The 25,702-nt window shown below is 37.4% G+C and overlaps 1 protein-coding gene across 1 annotated transcript in view; it reads left to right on the top strand.

Annotated features, from left to right (window-relative positions):
- LOC142099212 (calcium-activated chloride channel regulator 1-like) overlaps positions 1-20,945 on the top strand; it is a 46,666-nt gene extending 25,721 nt beyond the window's left edge. The window contains exons 9-15 of the mRNA XM_075182433.1: positions 255-432; positions 1,712-1,818; positions 1,898-2,119; positions 13,327-13,597; positions 14,330-14,494; positions 16,794-17,021; positions 19,649-20,945. Coding sequence (XP_075038534.1) covers positions 255-432; positions 1,712-1,818; positions 1,898-2,119; positions 13,327-13,597; positions 14,330-14,494; positions 16,794-17,021; positions 19,649-19,932 — 1,455 coding nt within the window. The 3' untranslated portion in view covers positions 19,933-20,945. The remainder of the gene's footprint in view (positions 1-254; positions 433-1,711; positions 1,819-1,897; positions 2,120-13,326; positions 13,598-14,329; positions 14,495-16,793; positions 17,022-19,648) is intronic.
- Positions 20,946-25,702: the final 4,757 nt, after the last annotated feature.

The raw sequence follows: 25,702 nt of genomic DNA, 5'->3' as shown, positions 1-25,702 counted from the left end.
ACTGTCATGTTTTGCATCATGTATGTGCTATGTATGTTGTTTGTTCTTTGTGTTACTTGATGTTGTTTTGCTGTCCCCCATTGGACAGTGCTGCAGACCCTTTGTGGCGCCATATAAATAAATTACAACAATAATAACCCCCAAGATATATATATATATATATATATTTGTATAAGAAAGCCTAAAAGCTAAAATGACTAAATTCTTGTAAAGAATATTTGATAATATATGTTGGTATTTTGATGTTTGTGCAGGTAAACAGAGGTCTTGATGGAAGCTCACAAGGCACCGAAATTGTATTGTTAACTGATGGAGAGGACAGTGGTATTAGCAGTTGTTTTGGTGAAGTAGCGGCGAGTGGTGTGATTATTCACACTCTCGCTCTAGGACCCAGTGCAGATAAAGGACTAGAACAGTTATCTACCATGACAGGTGGGTTATGTTTTAAAATGTTAGATTAGCTACATCTTTATCAGTTACAACAGCTGACAGAAGCAATGTGAATGCATTACTTTATATTGTATTTTTTATATTTGATGCACCATTAGCCCATAATAAATATTAAATTGCAGAACAGTGGAACAGTGGTTAGATTTGCTGCATCACAGCACATGGGTTTCATTCCAACCAGGGCCCTAACTGTGTGGAGTTTGCATGTTCTTCCAATGTGTGTATGAGTTTCCTCTGGATGTTCCAGTTTTCTCCCACACTCCATGATATACCGGCAGCTTAATTTACTACTCATGAAATTAACCTTACTCCTTGCGTTTCTGTGTGATAGGGAATATAGATTGTAAGGTCAAATGGGGCAGGGACTGATGTGAATGGCTAAATATTATCTGTTAATTGCTGCATTATATTAATAACTGTTATTCATACTTGCCATCTCTCCCGGAAGAGTAGGGCATTCTCCCAAATCTGCTCACTTCCAAGTGAAGTGGGCAGAATTTGGAGCTCCATATCATGATTCTCCATTTGCGTCATTGTGTCACTGGGCAGGGCCAAAATGATGCAATTCCCCGAGCCCCGCCCCTCTCACTCCCACCTCCCACCGCAATCCCCTGTAGAGCATTAACGAAAGGTTGGCAAGTATGCTGTTAATAAATAAAATTACAAGGGAAATATGAATATGGGAAATGATAACAGTGTGCTTCAAATACCAATGAGATGCACTAACACTGATGAGACAAAATGATGTGTGTTATCAATACTTTCATCAATTAATAGATGTAAATGTACAGTATTTTAGGGATTTGGGTTTTGAAGTAGTTAGGAATATATGAACATATAATTATATACAAATGTTCTAGAGGCAGTAAATGAAAGGGCACTCTTCTGATTCTTTATATTTACTGCCATAAAATTTTGATTAAAGCACCACAACTACCTACACAAAAGATTTTACTAATGCTCCCGTCCCCTCAGCTGGAGCCTCATGGGCTGCTATATGCAGCCATTTTTCTGGGGACTCTGCTGCTTCTATAATATACAACCAACAAATCAATTTAGTTCAGCATTTATAATGGAGGCAGATTGGACATGTGAGTGGGAGAACCAATCACTAGCTACAATCTCCCATTTAATGCGTTGTTAATTACACTTTTATTCATTATGCTGTCCTTGTGAATGAACATATGTGCTTTGTGGACTGCTTAGAATATTTTTTTCATTTTTTTTAACTATGATTTTTAATGGAATGACGTGCCCGCAGGTGGTTTAACACTTTTTGCGTCGGATAAAGTAGACGCAAATGGTTTGATTGACTCCTTCAGCGGGATCAAATTGAGTAACGGTGATGACATACAACAATCCATTCAGGTATTTTATATTATGTTGCTGCTGCAGGGCTGGGCAGGTATTTTATTCCTATTGCTAAACTTTTTTCTTCCTTGGACAGATTGAAAGTACTGCAACTATAATTAAACCAAATCAATGTCTGGCTGGCAAAGTGACCATCGACAAAACTGTGGGCAAAGACACTTTCTTTTTAGTGACATGGAGCGGTTCCATTCCAAATATCAAACTAACAGATCCAAATGGCAAAGTCTATACAAAAGGCCACTTTTTGAGAGACTCAATTGCAAAGTCAACTCGTCTAATGATCCCAGGCACCGCAGAGGTACAGTACCCAGTGAAAATAATGAAAATATAATTGTAAATGAGCTTTTTCTTCTTTCACATGAACAGTAAAACACATAAACATGGTTAATTCTATACAGGGATCATGTGTGGGAAGCAGGGTGTGTACTTTACTTTTACCGATTATCAATCCTCACCTAAATATCTTCTACGCAGTGCCTCTATCTTAGTCAGGATTCAGAAGTATCATTGGATAATGTTGAGTGAATTTTTAACACCAATGGGAGACTAAGGAACCCTCTGCCCACCTACTTACGACCTCAGACACACAAATGAAATCTCAATACTCCAAACTGGTCTTTAAAAGCTTCATCGTCAGGCTTATTTGCAGAGGCATGAACCATTAAAGCTTTTTCAATTTTGCTATCAAAAATTTACTTCACCATAGAAATGATTAATTTAGAGTTAGATATATAACAATGAAAACAATTTAAACTTCAGAGAAGGATTTACAGAGCAATAGTCAAATATAGTCACAAAATGTATATGAGTACTTAAACACAATTTGTATGTTTTCTCCATTCTATATGCTATCTCACTAAGAGGGAACTCTGTCCCATTTATTTATAAGTTGGCTGAGAGCATATACAAACTCTAATCACATAAACAACCTTCTGAGATAATACACTATTGTCACACTCTACCTTGCTTCAAGCAGAGTAATATAAAACATGCAATACAAGCTTGAACCAGATATAAATGTTCACGTCTTTGGAATTCAGGAGTGACAAAAGTGTTTATCCTTAATACTTGTCCCCAGATTGGAAATGCACAATTACAAGATATACGATTAAACCAATAGCACAGTTCCTCTAAGTTAATTAGCTGACGAATCACACAGGATTTCTAACAATAAGGCTAGGTACACACTACAACAAAATTCTAATGATACAGTATTTTTACCAATTTTACTAATGACAAAAAACAAGTCCTGATCAGCATGTCGATTCATGTGTACACACTATACACGATTACCTACAGATCTCTGCTCTTCATCTGTCATAAACATCGGCTGAAAAGTAGCAGCATCTCCTTATAGTGTCCTCTCCTGGTATCCAGCTAACACCCTCAGCATCAAATGTTTGAGGTTGCTTGACACCCATACTTCTGCTATTTATTTAGTTACAATCAGCCTGCTAAGCATGCAAAATATGCTTTGTTTTTGCCATTATGCCATAATGTGAAATGTAACTGAATTCCTAACATTGCAATTCATTCCTATATGTGTAATTAGTTATCCAATATGGTAATCCGTTTGAATTTAAATGACAGCCTGCCAATAAGTATGCTGTCAATGAGAAGCTGGTGGTCGCTGATACCAAAGAAGCAGCCACTATAGTATGAATGAAAATTGCTGATAAAGATAATAGAAGGCACAAAGATTAATATTGACTAGTGGCGTAACTATACATTTTGGTGCCCTGGGCGAGACAGGGCACCGGCGCCCCCATCTAAGAAGGGGGAGGAGAGAGAGAGATTAACTTACCAGAGTTTGATGCTTGTCCTTAACTTCTGCCGTGGAACGAACACATATGCGTTCCACTGACAGGAAGTTCGGTTTTTGGAACGCATCTGCGTTCCAAATGCCGAACTTCCTGCGTTCCACTGCGGAAGTTAAAGAGTGAAGCATCAAACTCTGGTTAGTTAAACTCTCCCTCTCTCTCTTCTTCAGCCCTTAAGCGGAACTTAAGGGCTGAAAGTATGAAGGCAGGTAGCGGGCGGCTGCTGCGCCCACTTGGCTTTGCGCCCTGGGCAACGGCACCGCCTGCACCACCCTCGTTACGGCCCTGACATTGACAGCCTGATGTTGGGAATTAATATTACAAAGATCATTACAATCATTAGCGCAACAGTCTGTGAAATTGGCATACAGCCTGCCAAATGAAAGCCATGCTGTCAGTGCAAAATCAATGTCTCTGTTAATATTTTAAAGTTTCAGCTTGTCTAGTACTGCTAGTGAGCGAAAGACCTCATTAAGATAATTCTCACAGCTTCCCAGCTACAACATCTACCTATTTTTCCCTAATAGCCCTAATAATAAATGTCTTGTAGTACGATTGTTTTTAAATCTTTTTAAGTTAAATAATACATCCTTAAGTTATACTGTATCCTTTGTATCCAAACATCTGCGTGGTGCAGATACATTTCCAGCTTGTCCATGGTTATCAAGCTGCAAGTTATCATGCAGATTCAGACAGGCTGCCACCTGGTGTTGTCGGATGTATGTGTTCAGACAATGATGTGATTCCACATAGTTCCATTAAGCCCCGAGAGAGAACGGAGCAATTAGAAGGCAGGCAGCAACATACTGGGTATTAATAAATGGGTAAAGATATATAGCTCTCTTCCAGCAAACTTAAACGGAGCAAACAGGAGGCAAAATAATATATACTTTATATAAATGAATCAATATGAACATACAGCCTTATGCTTACCAGCATACAATACTGAGATACAAACTGATACAATTATGGATACTATTTTCTAAACAAAAATGAATGAGTTACAAATGTCACATAGAAATCTCCAATCAAAGCTGGTGGAATTATTCAGCAAACATAGATTTTTTATTTTTATCATCAGATCTGAGACACTGCAGATCTGAAAATATTCGCTCATACTGCTGTTTGAAAATAGGAGATCCATAAACCAATTTCTATCTGACATATATTCTAGTGAGTGTTATTGGAAGATATAAACAGCGATTACATCTTGACTCCTTACAACAATGAATACAAACTTACATTTCCTGGTTATTTGTTACAATGTTTTCTTGTTTCTGCCGTGGCGCAACCTGTGATGGAGAGAGAGTGGGGAGTAGGGGGGAAAAACATACACAAAAACAGCCGATCTTAGGGTGCTGCTAGTATGGGAAACGTTTACAGCTTCTTATGTAGTTATGGTCTATAGTTCTTAGTCAATTACCAAACCTCCACACACACACCTCATTAATAGCCCATAATCCACATCCCTAACACCTATCCTCCTTAGCCCCACTGTATTTACTACAGCACTTATCTCCACATATTTTTAGCACATACTATCATAATCATTACACTAGACAAAATTAACATATTTACACCATACCTCATCCCCTGGTAACAGGATAGCACTACATTCTGAGCTATAATATATTAAGAAGCATACCCAGTTCAAGAGCTGTAAGCTTAGCACTTTGAGCTAAAAACAACAAGCCTCTTCAAGGAGAGCAGTCTTTACTGCGAGCTACAGACTTTGACTTCTAAACAGGGCAGTCTAACCCTCCTGCCCGCCCTACCCCAAAGAGTCATACTCTCAAAACCACAACCACCACCACAGTATACACGGCACTAGGGCTATAAACAAAGCAAAAGAACTATAGACCATAACTACATAAGAAGCTGTAAACGTTTCCCATACCAGCAGCACCCTAAGATCGGCTGTTTTTGTGTATGTTTTCCCCCCTACGCCCCACTCTCTCTCCATCACAGGTTGCGCCAACGGCAGAAACAAGAAAACAAGCACGGGAACTGGAACATCCGTAACGGCAGCAACCACCCTCAAAATACACAAACCAAGCGCAGACGACCCAGGTAAGCCCTCCCAAAAGGGTCTCTTCCACCCACATCATTTGTTACAATGTAGCTAGACCTCACTATTCTCTCTGAGACACTGGTAATCTGAGAACACGCACAGCTGACAGCTGCAGCAAACAGTCTGAGCTGTCAGATCTTGTGTCTTAACAGAATGTGCTAGGATGTACAATATACAAACATAAGAAAATGTGAGTCCACACTATATAAATTCTAAATAACACATACATCTAGCATGGGAGAAAACGTATATAAGCTTCCGAAGATAAAGTAAATAAAAACACACACGTGTGTGTGTATATGTATATATATGTATATATATGTGTATATATATATATATATATATATATATATATATATATATATATATATATATATGATATGTGTAAAATGACACTGGAAAATAACAAGTCTTTGTAGAACGTTACTTCAATAAATTTAAATCAACGAGGAAGGAGACCAAGTCACCAGAAAGGACCACAACAGTGGATGATGAGGAGTCAATCTTTCTTTTTATATATCTTTGTGATGTTATCTGTAGTCAAAGAAAAAGAGCACAGAAAAAAGAAATATAGTGCAGACTCATGTAAGTGTAGCATGTATTTGCAAAACTCATGTTTCTTAACATGCAACACCTCACATCACCAAGTGGTTCTCTCCGTGATAACCCCTTAGGGGCATACACTTACAAGAGTTATATCCGATCAATGGCATGTAGTATGTAGAGTGTATTATATTGTAGATCACCTCCTTCTTAATTAACTTCACTGGATAATATGGATCTGTGCATACATATAAAAGAACAAGGACTCATAGTGCATTCTCTTTCTATAAAAGCGATTTTTTTTTTTTTTCCCCCCACACATCTAGCATAATAGTACTGATAAAAAGCAGATTAACAAAAAAACATAAAAATTCATTAAAAACTTCGCAGCTCATCCCGTACTGGTTGGACTCTAACCCTAAAACAGATAGTATACAGCGTGTAGATATTACAGATGGAGAGCCGGCTACCTCCGCTGATGCCAGCTCCGGGGGAATAACTATCCTGGATCCGGTGTGCACCCCAGCCAACGCGTTTCAATCCTAAGATGTTTGTCAAGGCTAATGGGGCTCTGACCATTTTCTCTATTTAAATTTGAAATGGTCAATCACTGCCTAATTGTTTCATGCACACCTGTGTGTGAAAATCTTCCCTTTAAATGAACCCATATCTGACTGTTTCATGTGCTTATATATATTAGTCACGATATCTGTGTTAACTCCTCAAAAAAACCATTACTCCTTCTTGTTTATTAATTGTAACTAAAAGTATAAGCAACACTAAGGTCCATCCAATGGGCACACCTATACATAATAACCCACCAGGTTAACCTCTTATCTACCTAAAATGGCCTGTTCTGTCATAATATCCACAGAATCTTCAAAGTTTATATCTAAACAGATAATAGATCATATACCCGTATATAGATACCAATCTCATGGCAATCTTATACCTTGTCTCTGGATACTTTTCAATACACCTATGTGTGCCTGCCCATGCACCCGTATAAGGAACCAAGTGAATTATGAGTACCTCCATGATCTGTTACAACAATTCAACCATTCTATGGTATGTAGCAGACTGTATATTAACTCCTTGGATATTCATATATCTATAGTTTGTTCAATCTGTATTTTCGTGTCTCCTCTGATAGAAAACATATTCTGACCCTTTAGACCCATGATCCATCGATATGATCATACCAAAAACGTGATTATTATCTTATTTTTGAGCGCTTATTAAAACGGAAGTATCATATTCACATGTAAATTTAGTCACAAGATAATAATTCTCCCTTTAATCTTTCAGAACATTAGAAGGGGAGTTAGACTGTAACAACAAATAATAAACATAATAACATAATAGCCACAACATCCCTATATATAATGACCAGACACAGTAATTCTTCATAAGGAACCATTTAGTCTCGAAGTCACTGTTCAGACCATGTGGGGATAGAGTGTCCATTGAATATATGAGTCTTATTTCGGCCCGAGCCAATTCAATATTAGAGCATCTTTTTCTCCAATCACCCTCAATCTTTTGTAAAACCACAGAAAAATTCAATGTATTTGATGTCGCAGTTATAGAATTTTTAAAAATAGGATGACAGAGAGTTCAATTCATAACCCTTTTTGATGTTCCTTAGATGTTCGCCCCACCTCTCTCTTAATTTTCTGGAGGTTCTATCAATATATTGTTTTTTGCATTTAGTACACTGTACTATGTATACACAGTTAGTAGAATTGCAAGTCATAAAGTTCCTAATACTATGTGCATGGCATGTAGAGGAAGATTGTATCTGCTTTTAGTTTCTTTTGTGGTGTTTCTGCACACAATACACGAGCCTCATCTAAAGAAGCCCTTGGTTTTATTGTTATCCCATTCGGCTTGACCAAATGATTTCTGAGGGTTGGGGCCTTTCTATAAATAATTCTAGGTTACTTAGAGATAATTCTGTGTAGGAGGGGGTCTCTACTGAGGACAGGCCAATGACATCTGATGATTTTTTTCTATATCCTTATAATGAGTATTATATTGTGTAATAAACTGAATCCCTATTGTTTTTCTGAATTTACTATGAACTTCCTCCCTATTTCTTGGGACTAAGAGTGTATTCCTCTCAATATTCCCAACTTTTTTTAATACCTCATTCAATTGGTCATTTTTGTACCCTTGTTGCAAGAATTGTTTCTTTAAATTGAATGACTGTTCCTGAAACATATCATATTCAGTACAATTACGTTTAATATTTTCTGAGTGGCTTATAAGGATACTGTTTAACCACTTATCAAAGTGGTTACTATTGGTAGCATTAAAGGAATTAGAAACCATAGGTTTACTATAGTTGCTGGTAAGTTTCCGTTGATTACTAATATAAATACGCAGATCTAAAAAGTGTACTTCCTCCTTACTGATGACATATGTTACTTCGATATTTAAGGTATTATGATTTAGTTGGTCACAGAATTCCTTTAAAGATGCATCATTTCGTCACCATATGAATAGGACATCATCTATATATCTAAATCAGGAGACTGGAATCACCACCACATCATAGTGATTCCAAACGTGGGTATCCTCCCACCACCCCATGAACCTGTTCGTGTAACTGGGGGCGAATCTGGTCTCCATGGCTGTCCCCTGATTTTGTAAGTAAAAGTTGTCACCGTACCAGAATAAATTCTATACCTTCTATAATGAATTCACTTAGATTATGAAAAGGAAAGATTGACTTTCCATCATCTACTGTTGTGGTCCTCGATTGATCAACAATTTTTCCATTGCTGTATGACTGTTTCTGGTGACTTGGCTACCTTCCTAATTGGTTTGAATTTATTGAAGTAACATTCTACAAACATTTGATATTTACCAGTGTCATATGACATTTATGTTTATTGACATTTTTTACTGTACTCCATATTAACGAAGGACCTATTTATATGTCTTTTTGCACCAAACTGGTTGGTGGATCAGAGTTTTCACATAGGTGGCTGCTGTCAGATTTTATATTTTGTGTTTGAACTGGGATACACCTACATTGTTTTTTTAATCACACATGAAGTAAAACAAAATGTTATCATGTCCATAGAAATCATACTTACAGAATACAATTTGCCTAGTGACTATCCATGTAGCTTAAGTAAAAACAATGCAGCAAAAATCAAATGAATGAGTACATGTAGACTCACTTCTCCCAAAAGTAAATCCATCCATACAAGAAGGAAGCAATAAAAATGGAAACATTCCAAAGCAAATATAATGAAAGATCCTAATGTTGATCAGGTATATACAAGGTGTATAAAATATAAGTCTGCCTATAATCATCCATAATTATTGCTAATACAAGAAAAGCATGTTGTTTATATCAGTTGTCATGCAGTGTAAATTAGCAAACTAACAAAGCAATAGATTAATATACAGTATATCAAATCATAATAAATTTACCTGAATAGCAATCTAAAAAGTAAATCAAGCTGAGAGCCAGACAGCATGTCTAAACAAAATCAGGCTGTGCACAGTTAGTGTGCATCCAATTACAAGAAAGCAGAAAGGTTTAGAACCACCCAAAGGTTGTGTATAAAAAATTAAGGTAACACCCACCTCAGTCTGCAATACTAAAGGAGTTTCAATAGCACTAGACGGGTGTGCCTAGAGAGAAAACTACTGTCAGGAAGGCGTGAACTGCATCAGGAACTGTTAATGAACAGCTGATAAGGCTGCAGCATCCGTGGAGATTATACTGCAACCAGAATAAGAGTGAACCATTGTGCAGGGGGGGTCTGGGCGGCAGGAAACAATACCCAAGTGCGCCCCTGTAACATCAATCACATTATATATTAATTTAGCAACCACTGTTAATTCATGCTATGTAGTTGAGTCTTAAAGCTGTTCTAGTAGATTTCTGAATCTGAGTAACATTTAATAGTCAGTATATTTGAGGGATTTAGCTGTAATTATATCTGGTTTATATGTTAGCTAGCTTTGACAGCATGTTATAACTGAATATATTGTGGAAACAGTGTAGTGGACACTCCAGCGCAATTGGAAAGAGGACAGTGACAAGTGTACCTTCAAGAGTCTGTTTCACTCATGCTACAACTTTGGGAATCTCTACATAACAAGCTAAATAGGACAAGAGAACATAATAAGTCAACACTATGCTGCTTCAATTCTTTAAATGCTTCCATTACTGGTTACTGTAACTTTGACTTACAGCCCATTTTTGTGCTGATACAATTTTTCTGTCATCACCCAAAGTCTCTGTTAAGCAGCACATTACAGTTTATTACAAGGAAGAGCGTGTTACCCGCCTGAGGTCACATAAATGAAATATGAATGAATTCTCATTTATTATTATTACTACTAAACCGTTTACAAAGGAACAAGGAACCATTTATCCATATAAACTAAACCTTGTGTGGCAAATAAATAAATGTAACTATTTCAATGAAACTTTCATTTTGCAGTTTACAGTGTCACTGTAAATCCGGCATTGCATTGCCCCTAAGCACCCGACAATACACCATTGGCAGTGTCACTGTAAATCCGGCATTGCATTGCCCCTAAGCACCCGACAATACAACATTGGCAGTGTCACTGTAAATCCGGCATTGCATTGCCCCTAAGCACCCGACAATACACCATTGGCAGTGTCACTGTAAATCCGGCATTGCATTGCCCCTAAGCACCCGACAATACAACATTGGCAGTGTCACTGTAAATCCGGCATTGCATTGCCCCTAAGCACCCGACAATACACCATCGGCAGTGTCACTGTAAATTCGGCATTGCATTGCCCCTAAAAGCACCCGACAATACACCATCGGCAGTATCACTGTAAATTCGGCATTGCATTGCCCCTAAGCACCCGACAATACACAATCGGCAGTGTCACTGTAAATTCAGCATTGCATTGCCCTAAGCACCCGACAATACACCATTGGCAGTGTCACTGTAAATTCGGCATTGCATTGCCCTAAGCACCCGACAATACACCATCGGCAGTATCACTGTAAATTCGGCATTGCATTGCCCCTAAGCACCCGACAATACACCATCGGCAGTATCACTGTAAATTCGGCATTGCATTGCCCCTAAGCACCCGGCAATACACCATCGGCAGTGTCACTGTAAATTCGGCATTGCATTGCCCCTAAGCACCAGACAATACACCATCAGCAGTGTCACTGTACACCCGGCGCTGTTTGGGACAAGTGAAGGCCGAGAGAGCAGAAAATGAAATAACATAGCACGGTAACGGCAATAGATAATGCGACGTCTGCTGCATAACCTCTTACTTAAAACACTTGTGCTGTAGCTCATTCCTTAAGGATAATTGACAGATTTGACTCTGAGGAGGATAAACAGGGCTTCAGTACCAATAACTCACCTCTTGCTTATTAATGAGCGAAACCTTGGGACTGAGGAGCAGTGCGGTGAGCATGGAGAGAGGAAGAGGAGTGCAGCTGCTTAGCTAAAATGTCGTTCCAATTCTGGCAGAGTGCACACACACTACATGATCGGAAGGTGATTGGAACGAGATTATTAAACAGTACAACCAACGAAGTGAAACGATGGTTGGCACTTTGGAACGACTGTCATTCACACGATATCTGACCGAACAGTCATATGACGGCTGATTTGCCCGATGATTGGCTGAACAAGCTCCAGTGTGCCTAATACTGCTTGTTAAATTAAATTTTACAAACAACATTCCTTCCATTTCACACAAGGTAAATCCAACATGGAAACAGAAGCACATGTAATAAATACAGACAGTTCCCTCCTTTTTACTGTGATGCTGCAATCCACTGTCCCCTCCACCTTAACCTTTGTCACAATTCACATTTGTAAGATTTCCATTGGAATGGATTTGCCTTTAGTGATTTTATCACTCTTTCTTTTTAGTGTCCCAAAGTTCCTATCTATCTCTCCCTGCTCTACACCCTTGATACTAAAGTATAGTCCTGCAAAAGGGAGATTTACACATTAGGTGACTTAGTTGTTAACAATTCTGCCTCACAGCGCTGGGGTTATGAGTCCCGAACAGGGTCTTATCTGTGTAGAGAATGTGTGTTCTCCCTCTGTTGGCGTGGGTTTCCTCCAGGTGCTCCAGTTTCCTCCCACATTCCAAAAACAGACTGTTAGGTTAATTAGCTACTGACAAAATTGAGTCTAGAGACAAATTTTCTCTGTACAGTGCTGCGGAATTGGTGGCGCTATATAAATGAATGGCCGTGATGATGATGATGATGTAGGTCTCTCCACCAATTTTCTGTCTGACTAAAAATAATAAAATACTCAGTCCTTTCAAGTATATAACATAGAAATTGGATGTCCCTTATCTCACTGGTCTCCAGCTTCTACTGACAGCATGGTTCCTCGCATTTGCATCCACTCCTCTCCAAAAGGTATATGTCTCCCACTCTTCACCTCATCTTTCACTCCCCTGCTCCCTCTGCCCATCTTGGATGCCAGCGCTACATTTTCTTTACTTGTGTTAAGGTTTATAATCTCCACAGATAGAATTGGATCATGTGTATGACATCATTACAGTCACTAACATTGTAAAAGTCAGCATCTTGGAAAAGTTATTGATTAGCAAAATATCTTTTCTAAAGAGCCATCTATGACTTATTTAAGTTTTATTACACAAATATATGCAGCCTCCTATCTATTTGCTCAAGAGTTAAACCCCAAATTGTTATATTAATATAAATATATAAAGTTAAATGTATACTTTAATTTTGTAATACTCTGGTGTTATGCAGCTTAATAAAATGGAAAGTTGGACTATGACACTAAAATAGTAAAAATAATACAAAACTAATATATACTATGGCAGAAGTAAATTGCGGCTATTCAAATTTAAATCAAATATTGTCTGACATGCAGGGAACTCACAATTATTGTCTAAAATGGTCACGAAAGTTCAAAATTCGTGGAATTTGTGGAAACAGCATTGGGTGATTTATTTTCTCCAGCATCAAACAACATAATATATTTTAAATCTAATGGTTATGCTTTTTAATGTTAAATTATAACCTCATTGTGTAAATTTCTTTGTAGAAAGGCGATTGGGAATATAACATATGTAACACTCAATCAGGAGAGCAAGTTCTTGGTATAACAGTGAATTCCAGAGCAGCCAATTCAAATGTGCCCCCAATTGTGGCTGAAACTTTCATGAATGCTGTGAAAAGCAGTTACCCCTCTCCAATGATTGTGTATGCGACGGTAACACAAGGGCTTGCTCCACTTCTAGGTGTAAGAGTCACTGCTTTCATTGAATCCCAAAATGGAAAAGTTATAACACTGCAGCTTTTGGACAATGGTGCAGGTGAGCTTATTGATGCTACAGTATTTTTGTTATTTGTTTGGGCTTTTGTTGGGGGGTGGGGGTCTATTGAAGAGACGTTCAAACTGTTTTAAAAAGGGATTCTTTCATCTAAAGCCGTTTTTTTAAATGAAAGATTATGTTTTCAAAATATATTTTCTAACCTACAAGTACATTTAGCCATACATTATGTATCGTTTTATATGTTCATACTAACTTTCTTACGATAGCATCACTATAATATGGAACTGGCAAAACCTTCAAGTTTGCCACTTTAAAATAGCTGTGGAGAACAGAGATGTGACCAGGAAGACTAATATAATTGGTCCTCCCACTCACACCCCATATGTTAGGAGATATTCACCATCCTCTCACCCCTATGTGCTTCAGTCTAAGTGACGCTCAATGCAGGGTATACATTGCAGCTGCTTAGACTCCAAAAACCCTAGTCTGTGTGTCTGTATTTACACTATTAGCTCCAATAGGGCAGGGACTGATGTGGGTGGCAAATATCCTCTGTTCAGTGCTGCGGAATTGGTGGAAAAATGATGATGATGACAACAACAGCAACTAACTTGGGAAACTGGGTTCTTCATCAGAAAGTTATTATGGGTGAAGATCTTCATTAAGATATCAAATCATGAAATCATTGATTTTGCAGTTCATTGAACATTGTTATTGTTAGGGGCAGTGTAACAGTGTATGTGGTAGCTTTACATTTTCCTTTCCTTTAAGGTGCTGATATTTTCAAGAATGACGGGATCTATTCCAGATACTACACTGACTTCAATGGAAATGGCAGATACAACTTGAAAGTGCATGTTGAGAATCAGGACAAAAATGTCCAAGCTGCCATACCAAGAGGTCGGGCACTATACCTGCCTGGTTATGTTGAGAAAGGTAATAATATTTTACAACAATTAAGTAAATACCAACATTTAGAACATTTTGTTTTGCTTGTTTATTTTTCCAGTGGATACCATATTATAATACTGCTTGCTTGTCTATTATCTAATTATAGATGTCACATAGTAACTGTATTCAGGGCCGCCAAGAGGAAACTGGGGCTGCAATGCAATAGCTTCTAAGGCCCTGGCAAAAGCAGTTAGGGGTGTGTGACCTCATGGACCAATAGGAAGCTTTTACTCTGCGCAAGTCACCTGCCTTCAAGCTTCCCCTGTGCCTTTAGGCCAACTCTGCAAATACCTTGGTTGGATAGGGTCAGAACTGTGGCCCCCCTGGTGCCCCAGGTCATCGTCCCATACATCCTAATATATTCCATAACTGCTGGGTTCCCAAGGCAGGCCTGGGCCCAGGTATGTTGTACTTGTTCTCACTCTCTCTTGACACCCCTGGTAGTGATACAGTATATTTAAGAAACATGATAATATAATACATTTATAAAATGTATCAATACACATCAATGCTTCCTTAGTCACATTTACTAAAATGCTGTTATGGTTGTGGTGTAAGACTAATGCAATTGATACGTTTGTTTGTTTTTTTGCTTTTACGGACAGTATGTCATACTTGCCAACATTTTCATTGTTCCTGGGGCCGATTGAGGGGTGGGAGTGATGCTAGAATCATGTAATTAAGCCCCAACCCCACCCACTTCACCAGGGAAATTGGCAGGATCAGTGGGAAACTCCTAGAAATTTGTGAGTCTCCCAGATATTCCGACAACTATAACCCATTTCCTACTCCATACATGAAGTCATTTTTTTAAAAAAAAAAACGCGCGTACATCGGGCATACGCAAATCCGTTTTCAACAAGACGCGTATCTGAAGAATACGGGTCTAGGTCCACTCAGCTCTAACAGTCAATACACTGCAGGATATGTCCAATACGTATGTGGAATATAAAGTCACAAAAGAGTTCACGGAAAAAGAAAAACTATTCAATTATTGTTAACTGTTAATAATATAGTAATTAATGACCAAACATAAAAAAAAATAAAAAACAAACTAAATTTATTAGTATGTTATAAATGACTAATCTACATACAATTAATTTTTAAGATTGCTCTTGATTGCAAACACATGTTCTATCATGCCCTCATGACTAGCAACCAGACCTGTAGCTGGTGCAAGTTATGCGACTGAAAATCATGTAACTTTGAGTTGCCCAAAGCTTGAATCGGACACTACTGCATGCGCTCGAGCTTGGCACACCCTTACTGTACATTGTTTATGTGCATATGCCCATTCCTCTCCCCGTCCCACCCCCAAAAATCATAGACTGTAGTAAGAAACCTTTACGCTCAAAGATGAATAAGACGTTGCAGCGTTCTGTGGTGCATGGCTCGTTTCTGGGCATGTTTCAGTGGGATTCTAAGCAAAATGCGGCACGTATCGGCATTTATGGTTTTGTTAGTGAATCAGGCCCAATATGTTCATTTTGCATGCCTTAATGAATCAGGCCCTTTATCTCTTAAATATGCTATAGCCTTGTCAATGAATCTACTGTAATTCTTCAATCAGTGGCCCTATGTATTAAATGATAAAAAGGATATTGCAACATTTACAATTGTATAGTATAATAAAACTTTCCATATCATGAAATAAGTTGGAATATTTGACACTGCATTTAGAATTGTTATACAGATTATCGGAAGCCATTGTTCTCTGATTGAGGGACGCTGACTGTTGTGTCTTTTTAAAGTATTTAAATCAGAAGATCAAGTATATAAGAAATAAATCTTAACTTTCTATAAGATACCTTATGTTTGAAAGTGTTACCATTAAATTGTTAAAATAACTAAACTACAGATAGGCAACTGCAGAAGAAAATCAACAGCTTTGTTTCCGAGGAAGCAAAAAGTTCTAGAATGGCACACCAATATTGTTTGACATGTCAAGAATGTGTTATTCAAAATCCATAGTCAAGTGACATTTGAAATTAAATTATGTTTTACTAGTGTACTAATTTTCATATGGCCTTCATCATTTACATATAACATTGATATATTCTAGGGATGATCCGAGAAGAAAACACTGTCTTATAGGGAAGTAGAAACTACTACCTTTCCAATAGGTCTTTGAGACTCTTTCAATAACAAATTAAAATTAAGGGACAGAACATTTATTTGAATTTTTAAGTGCTTTTACTAACTTTAAGACATACAGTGTATATATTCTATCACCCTTCGCATTCTAATGTAGGAAAACTCACAATTGACTATTCTCTTTTAATAGGAACTATAATCAGCAACCCACCAAGACCAAAAGTTACTTCGGATAATCAGAATTTGGGAAAATTCAGCCGCAGATCGTCAGGAGGTGCTTTTATAGTTTCAAATGTACCAGATATTTTGACAGATGTATATAAGCCCTGTAAAATCACTGACTTGAGTGCACTCATTAAAGACCAACAAGTTATATTGTCTTGGACAGCAACTGGTGATGACCTGGATAAGGGAAAAGGTATGTGCTAAATGTAAATTTACCAGGTAAATGCATATTCTGCTTTGTTGTTGTATGAGAAGTGCAAGTCCCCCCTTCAGGAGTATGTAGCTAATAATAAAACATCTAGGCAGAGATATTGGGGGTCATTTAGTGTTGGACGCGTTTGCAATTTTTAAGAGTAAAATCTGCTTTGACACTCACATGAAAAAATATATAAATATCAAAACCTGGTGCAATACCCTTAAAGAAATGTTTACACTTAAATGTAATTCTATATAAAAACACTCACAATTAATGATCATAACATAGTACATATAAAACACAAATAAATAGAAATAAAACTAGAAGGTTATTCTTTTGAGGACTATGCAAGTTTGCTCATAACAAAAGTTTCTTGGAGATATCGGTGTTCATTAGATGTTAAATTAGAAGTAAAAATTTAGGGCCTGAGTCATTAAGGGGAGGAAAGCATAAAAAAGGAGAAAATGTTCTCTAGGACAAACCATGTTACAACGCAAGGGGTGCAAATTAGTTTATTATTTTGCACCTAAGTTAAATACTGGTGTTTTTTTTTATGTAACACACAAATACTTGATAGCTTTATTTTTACACTGAAATTGAAAGTTGATCTAGGTCATGCCCTATCCCAACTACATATCTCTCCCCACATTTTAAATTTACCTCCCCCTCCAATGCAACATGGTTTTGCCCAGGTACAGAGTTACTCCTTTTATATGCTTTGCTCTCCTTAATGACTCAGGCCTTAGACTTTAAAGAATTACTCCTCTGGTTGAAAGGCGATTGTTAGGAGCAGTAACCCGTGATGTAACATCTAATAAACTCTGGTATCTCCAAGAAACATTTAGTAGGAGTAAAAATTACAAAGTGTAAAAAATATTTTAAGGGTATTGCATCAGGGTTTGCTTTTTATATGTTTTTTCACATGAACGGATTACTGAGAAGCAAAGACCTGGAAAAGTAGCTACTCAGAGGAAAATAATTGATAACTAAATGTGCGGTGTTATAAAACGAACAGACCGCTCTTCACAACAGTAAGTGCGTATACAGATGGGCTGGTACCATAATCCGAAACGTTCTGCACACTGTGTTTTTAAGTTGAGATAATCAACATTTTTTGAATCGGTTGGTACATATTCTTAAGAGATTATTTATACAGTTTAAATGACTTGGTATGATGGTATCATATTATAATTACATGTGTGTGTGTGTGTGTATATATATATATATATATATATATATATATATATATATATATATATATATATATATATATATATTCTTTCCTTTTTATATACATCCACGATGGTATGGATACCTTGAAGCATCAACACAAACTTTTAAATACAAGGTCTTGAGTATACAAAAACCTGTTACTTGATTTGTATATATGCATGCATGATCCATTTTTTTTACTATATATATATATATATATATATATATATATATATATATATATATATATATATAATTTGCCTTATCTCTAGGGTTATTATGTTATGCACCTGATATATACACATATTTGATACTGTAACTATTGAAAGAATGGAGTGGCACTCAGGAGTATAATTTGAGCTGCAAGACACAGAAGTAGAATATATAACATCTATAAGCACCAGCATGCCCAGGCTTCCAGGAGCTTACTGGATGCTAATAAGGACACAAATGCTATGATGTCTTCTTTTAATCATAAAAACATGACCCCACACACCCTCCTTTACCCATTTATTAGCCACCTAAGTCCAGACGGGGACCGCTTCTTTCTTACAGCTTTTAATACATATTGAAAACAAATAACCTAGCAAGAATGTCCAGTATGTCAGATTCTAATCAATAGAGAAAGGCTTTGCTCTGATTGGTGGGAGCATGAGACAGGCACTCTGTACTGGTTAGTAGTTACAACGCACTTGGGATGTAACCTGCATGATCTCCATTTATACAACTCTGAGGGGCAAGGGGCAGAAGGAAAAGCTGGAACAACCAAAATTCTGCTCAATTAAAATTAGAACCCTATAATTTATTTAAAAATCCCAGGCTGTTAAATTAACACAATTTTAGAAAAATAACACTCACGCTGGAATCAGGAGGTATTCTGTTCCAGGGTGCCTTTGGCCCCTTAACAGGTTGAGAAAAAAACATTTGAGAGTTTTGCATAACCGTAGTGTGAAAAATAAAGGCAGGTGAAACAATAATTGATATAAACTCATAATCAATTTTTGTTCAGTAGCCACATTAACACAGCTGGAAAAACAGGATAGCTGTCTTTGTGGAATTATTCATAAAACGGTTTCAAATGAATGTACCACGCTGGCCATCGTTAGCTGCCAATATCAGAGAGTGTAGTACCAATACAAGCACAACATCTGATAATTGCATTTAAACTGATCCGATTATCTGGTGTGTTAAATAATGTTTTTGGAAGATAACTGTTACTGAGCTTACAGTAATCCTCTAACTACACTACTAGGCCAGAAATGATCCAGCCAATTGGTCTTGGGGATGGATCTTCTTCATTTTGTTCAATCGTGTGTGGAGATAAAATGTGGAGATTAAAATAGATTTAAATGAAATATAGATATTTTGGTAAATGATATGCCCATTTATGTTTTATCATTTTTAATTTTCAGCTTCCAGATACGATTTACGAATGAGTCTCAACAGCCAGATGTTATTAAAAAACTTTGAAAATGGCACTGCTATTAATATCTCCAGTCTCACACCATTGCCAGCCGGCTCTAGAGAACAATTCAGCTTTACTCCCCAAAATATTGCTATGAAAAAAAATGTGACAGTCATTTATTTTACCTTGGTTGCTATAGACAAGAATAATCAAAAGTCAGAGCCATCTAATTTGGCAAGGGCTGCCCTGTTCATGTCACCACCCACCAACCACCACCCGTATCCCACATAAAGAACAGACAATTCAGCTATGGCATATCGGAAAATCATTGAAGAAGGTTCTGGAGAAGAACAAGAAAATAATACTTAAAGCCTAGTTTTGCATACTCTAAAAATGAAAGAACAATTGTATATTTTTTATTCTGATCCCTTCCTGGATGATAAAGCAGCTGCCCATTGTTATAGAATAATATGTGATAGCAATTTCCATAATATGTGATGCTTATGTTAGATGAATACATAAGCTCTGAAAGGGTTTTACATTAATGCTAAGGTATACAGCTGCTGTTTACTATCATGGAAAACAGCTTTAAATAATGAAACTGCTTCATAGGCAGTAATAGAGCTTAACACAGACTTGTTGATTTACTATTAATTACATTACACATTGTGAATGAAAAGTATCTGATTTATGAACAAGACTCTAGTCACACCACTTATAGCAGCGTGCTGGTACTGCTACCATGTTCTGAGGCTCTCTTTTCCACAAAGCATCTCAATAGAATCCACTATATTATATATTTTGTAATGCAATGCATTATTTTACTGTATAGTTAAAACATGTTGGACCCTAATTATGGAAAAGTTGGGCTGTACTGATTTAAAGCCTTTTCTCAAAGGAAGAGGAGCCTTCTACAATCCTTTTGTTGCTCAGCTACAAGTCCCATTATTGCCAGTTGGTTCATGACCAATTCCTAATTGAGCATCATGGGGAAAGTAATGCAGCCACATCTGGAGCCATCATGTGTCTACTATATACATACATTTAGATATAAATCCATTATTCCCAAACTATTACTCATTGATAATGTTATGTTAAATCATTGATTAAGCTCCTTGATTGATCTGATTTTCTGGCAAATATCTTCGTTTATCTTTTGTCTTCTGAGACAATCCACCATAGTAATCCACTGGACAGATAGCTGATGCTACTTAAATATACATGTGCAGGTATTAAGAATAAATGCTATACTGATTTGTGAATGAAATAGCTCATACAATTCTTAATAAAAATGATGAAAACTTTGTATGATTCTTTAATGTCTGTATTTTGCACACTTTTGGGAGTGACACCTGTCACTAGCGCATTATAAGAGTTTATTCTGGCTGTATTTACAAGGCTAGCCTTGGCTAAAGAGAACACTGATCTCTCTCTCTCTCCCTCTCTCCCTCTCTCCCTCTCTCCCTCTCTCCCTCTCTCCCTCTCTCTCTCTCTCCCTCTCTCTCTCTCCCTCTCTCCCTCTCCCTCTCTCCCTCTCTCTCCCTCTCTCTCTCTCCCTCTCTCCCTCTCCCTCTCTCCCTCTCCCTCTCTCCCTCTCTCTCTCTCCCTCTCTCTCTCTCTCTCTCTCCCTCTCTCTCTCTCCCTCTCTCTCTCTCCCTCTCTCCCTCTCCCTCTCTCCCTCTCTCTCTCTCCCTCTCTCTCTCTTCCTCTCTCTCTCTTCCTCTCTCTCTTCCTCTCTCTCTTCCTCTCTCTCTTCCTCTCTCTCTTCCTCTCTCTCTTCCTCTCTCCTCATATATTTTACCAGTAAATACTAGAAAAGATCAAATGAGTTGGGAAATTAAATGGAACTGTAGATGTTTCTATAAATAAGACAATTACTTGTTACGACCTGCTGGAAAAGATTAAATTCACTGAATTATTCAGTCTAAGGTGAAGATGTATCAAGCTACAGGTTTTCAGTGATTTTTTTTTTTTTGGCAGTTTAAAAATCGTTGTCATATGAAATGGAAAACTAACAGAAACCTCTGAAAAGAGCTGTTTTCAAAAGTGCAACATTACAAGTCACCATCCCAACTTTTAGTCAATATAAGAACACAAGGAATGTGTTTGGAGACAGGCAGAAAATCCAAGGTGGCTCTGAGAGGTGAAATTGCAAAAAAAAATTGCCAGCCATTGGCCTATGCAGGCTTATGATGCCTATAACAAGGGCCCCCATCTAAAACTGTGGTTGTGACAATATCACTGGCGTATAAATTCTGCTAGATTCTTTGCTTGTTGAGCTCATGTTTTTAGATGGAGGAGAAGGATGAACATCACCAGCACCAGGGTACAAGCAGGTGGTGCAGAGTCTGCTTGTCTTCCATTCACTCTTGACCCTGGGCACGCTCTCAGATCAGGAGGTTGTGCAAATGTTTAGGTCGAATCGCACAAACTTCTCACGCTGTATGAGCAGGTGAGAGATAAATTGGAGCCATTAACTCTACACTACAGTATAATCTAGAAGTGGGATGCGCCACGATATACATGCACAAAATAAAAATACCCTTAGATGGCGGACTGTGTATAATACCAGTTTATTCTATAAATCTCCAAAAATGTACATATCAATGAAATGGTTAATAAACAATATAATAAAATTAAAATATATTAACCTAAAAACAAAACAATAGATAATATAAATGTTAGTGTCTGGCCAAAATACTTAAGATTATAATAACCTCATTAAATGAGTATAGCAATCTGACATCAATAATGGATGTCTGTAATAAGATCTCAAGAAAAAAGTAAAAGATAAAATTGAAAAAGGATAGACACATATGTGCCTCTTACTGCGGTGATAATGTATAGCCTTCTTTCTTTTGTTGGTTTTCAAAATGTAATACACAAACAGTTCCCTAGGGAACAACCTCGGCACTTGTAGTCAGCAGATAACCCTCGTTATGGGAATATTCTTTGGGTAACCCTGCAGCTTAGACCACGGTTCATCGAGCCGTGAAAAAAAAAGATTCCCAAAAATGCTTGTCTAAAAATAAAAATGAAAAGATGCTTTGTAATAGGATAACTACTTCATATATATCCACAACGAACAAGTGATCTTCAGTGGAATGAAAAAAAATCCAAAAATACAGAATTAAACTTATTCCATATCTGTACGGTGAATGCAGTTCATAATATCTTCCTTTCTACACATATATAGAATCCCATAGTATCGTTATCCTATTACAAAGCATCTTTTCATTTTTATTTTTAGACAAGCATTTTTGGGAATTGAGATCTCTATATTTTTGAATCATGCATGTATTCGCATTTTTAAGGTTTATGATAGATACAAGTTTCATCAGATAAAAGAGGAGACATAGAATGCTTGTATCAGTTGCTCATACTGGTCTCCCTTTTTAACAATTTATGAGACATATAAAGGTTGGATTATACTGGCATGCTTAGCCTAATATAAACATCATATACTGTTGTTTGCATTTGCATATTAGCTCCCCAGTTGGGAGTTGTGTGATTTACTGCAGGAACTCAAGTTCCAACAAATATGTGTATTTTACTCAAGTGTGTATTTTATAGAGAGTGATTGTATATAAGCAGAGGGTTTATTCCCAGCGCTGGACATTTTGGTGTATCTTTCAAAATGTAATGTATCCGTGTTAGTAGGAGTGATAGGATGTCAATTCATTCATTATCTGTGTTGTAGTCCGTTATTCGGCAGTATCCTTTGCAAAGAATGGTCTGAATTCAAGAGGTGGAGTTGCTACGAACTCTTATTTCAACAGCTGAGTGTTGCTCTTCCAATTAAGACTTATCATGTGTCCAGTAATTATATTGTAGCAGCATATACTTCATATAGATATTAACAGTGACACCGTGTGTCTAATAATCTGGTGCCTAGATGTGGTAAACACACCTACCGATCTGTGTAGGATTTGATGTCAGTCTTAATCCGAATCTATGCAGTCTATTAGGATATCAGAGTGCCGGCAGTGCTCGTGTAACGCACTGAACTAAATAGATTCAAATGATGTTGTCCATTTGTAGAACGGCTAGCGAAAACATGATCCACCGAATAATGTTTCTCTCCAGTAAGTCAATCCAAAGAATAATGGGTAATGAGAGAGTCTGCAGTAACCATATAATGCGTTTCATCAGCTCCCAGGCTGACTTTCTCAAACTGTACACTACAGTGCCTGGGCTGAAAAGATGAAAGTGTGCGCTCCACTTTATGGCCACTGACTTATTTCAGTCTGAAGGCTCACAAGTGGTAGGGATCACACAGTTGACATTTTCAAAACATTTTTCTCAAGTGTTAAGTGCTCTTAACAAAATGTTCAGCACATATCTGCTTTCCCAAAAGGCACAATGGCATGAGCTGAAAATAGTATTCTATCGGCTCTCAGGACTACCTATTATCTTGGGGACCATAGATTGCACACACATTGTGCAGAGACAACCTCGCCTCAGGCTGAAGACTTTTATCAGCTACCACCATTTCCCTCTCTCAATCTGTTGGTGGTCTGTGATGCAAACATGAGAATCATGTATGTAGTGGCAGGCTATCCTGGCTCGTGCCATGGTGCTTATTTTCTGCATCAGTCAGCTCTCTATAATAAGTTTCAGAGTGATTATTGCTGGAGAAATGGCTGCTGGATATGAAAAGCCACAAAGTAGATTACAGTAATGATACACAAGTGACTGCAATACTGCTGGAGAACCAGAGAGTGGCAACAGAGCACCAATGAAGGAAATGCAAATCTGCTGGAACATATACAATCTCAAATATTTCCTGGATTTATCTAGTTAGGAATGTGTTTCTATCCTCAGACAGTCTGATACTGTACTGAGTTTTATATTAGAATAGTGGTGAGTTGTTTGTTATATGATGGATGGTCCATTTAATTTTATTTCATAATTTTTCAGTCATATGCTTTCGACATATGCATTTATTATAGAGTATAAATCATCATCTTGATACTTATTGATATCCCAAACACATGGTTTGTTGTGATGCATTATACATTATAAACATCATACAATCATGTTTTAGTATGAGCGCAGTTCTTTCTATTGTATAATTCAGCCTCAATACCTGAGAGGTGAATGCATTTAATTTTAACTGCATTTCAGTGATCTTTGAAGCATAGATTTTAGTGTAGGACTTGCAAAAATTGACATTTGCTTACATGTTTTAAACAAAATATAAACTAATAATTCATTCTCTCGTTTTGCTAGATACATTCAGATGTGCAATATTTCAAGTTATCTCATTGGTTTACACATATATTTGTAAATGTAAAAATATGTAATATTAGATTTGATCCTTTAGTTGGTGGAAGGGATGGGAACAGATTCCCTATGCATGTGTGCATGAGTTGACGAGTTACATTTGAGTCACAAAGTTAGGGTTATGGCAAATTGTTTCTGGTGTCTGGGGCTGCATAGAATTTCTTACCTCTTCCTCCTTACTGAAGCTCCATCTTGTGGTCATGTCTTGGCTGCTTTCATAGTAGTCAAAAGGGGGTCTGTGATTGGTTAACCGTGAAGACTGCTTCCTGTTGATTACTATAACAGCATTTACAAGCAAAGATTTAATGGTATGTACTCTATGAGCTGCATGCAGATTTGGATCAACGATTCAGAGTTCCCTTGGCTTTGTCAACCAGACTCTCTGAATATAGATGAAATGTGCGTCCTTAGGTATTTTCTCTCCTAGACATCTAAAATTACTATGAACAGAGAGATAAACCTCTGAGCTATAAACTATTAAACCTCTATACATGTTTTATAACAGATGAGTGGTAAGCTTCGACAACGCCTGATTATCTAATAGGCTGGCTAGGCTGCAGCCTAGGGTGCAAGGCTTTGGGGGCCGTCAAAACATTTTTTGGTCTGCAAAATTGTGACAGGCAAGATATACACTGAAATTAAGTAGCTTGGTCTGGAAGGCAAGGAGTGCTAGGAGTGTATTAGCCCAGGGTAATACCTCCTTATTTTTGGCCAGATGTGACTCCCAGTCTGGGATTTAAAACACTATATCCTCTAAATAAGCGGCTGCAAAACC

This window comes from Mixophyes fleayi, chromosome 8, assembly GCF_038048845.1.
Source record: "Mixophyes fleayi isolate aMixFle1 chromosome 8, aMixFle1.hap1, whole genome shotgun sequence".
Classification (NCBI taxonomy): Eukaryota; Metazoa; Chordata; class Amphibia; order Anura; family Limnodynastidae; genus Mixophyes; species Mixophyes fleayi.
This window is presented reverse-complemented; position numbering and strand designations above follow the sequence as displayed.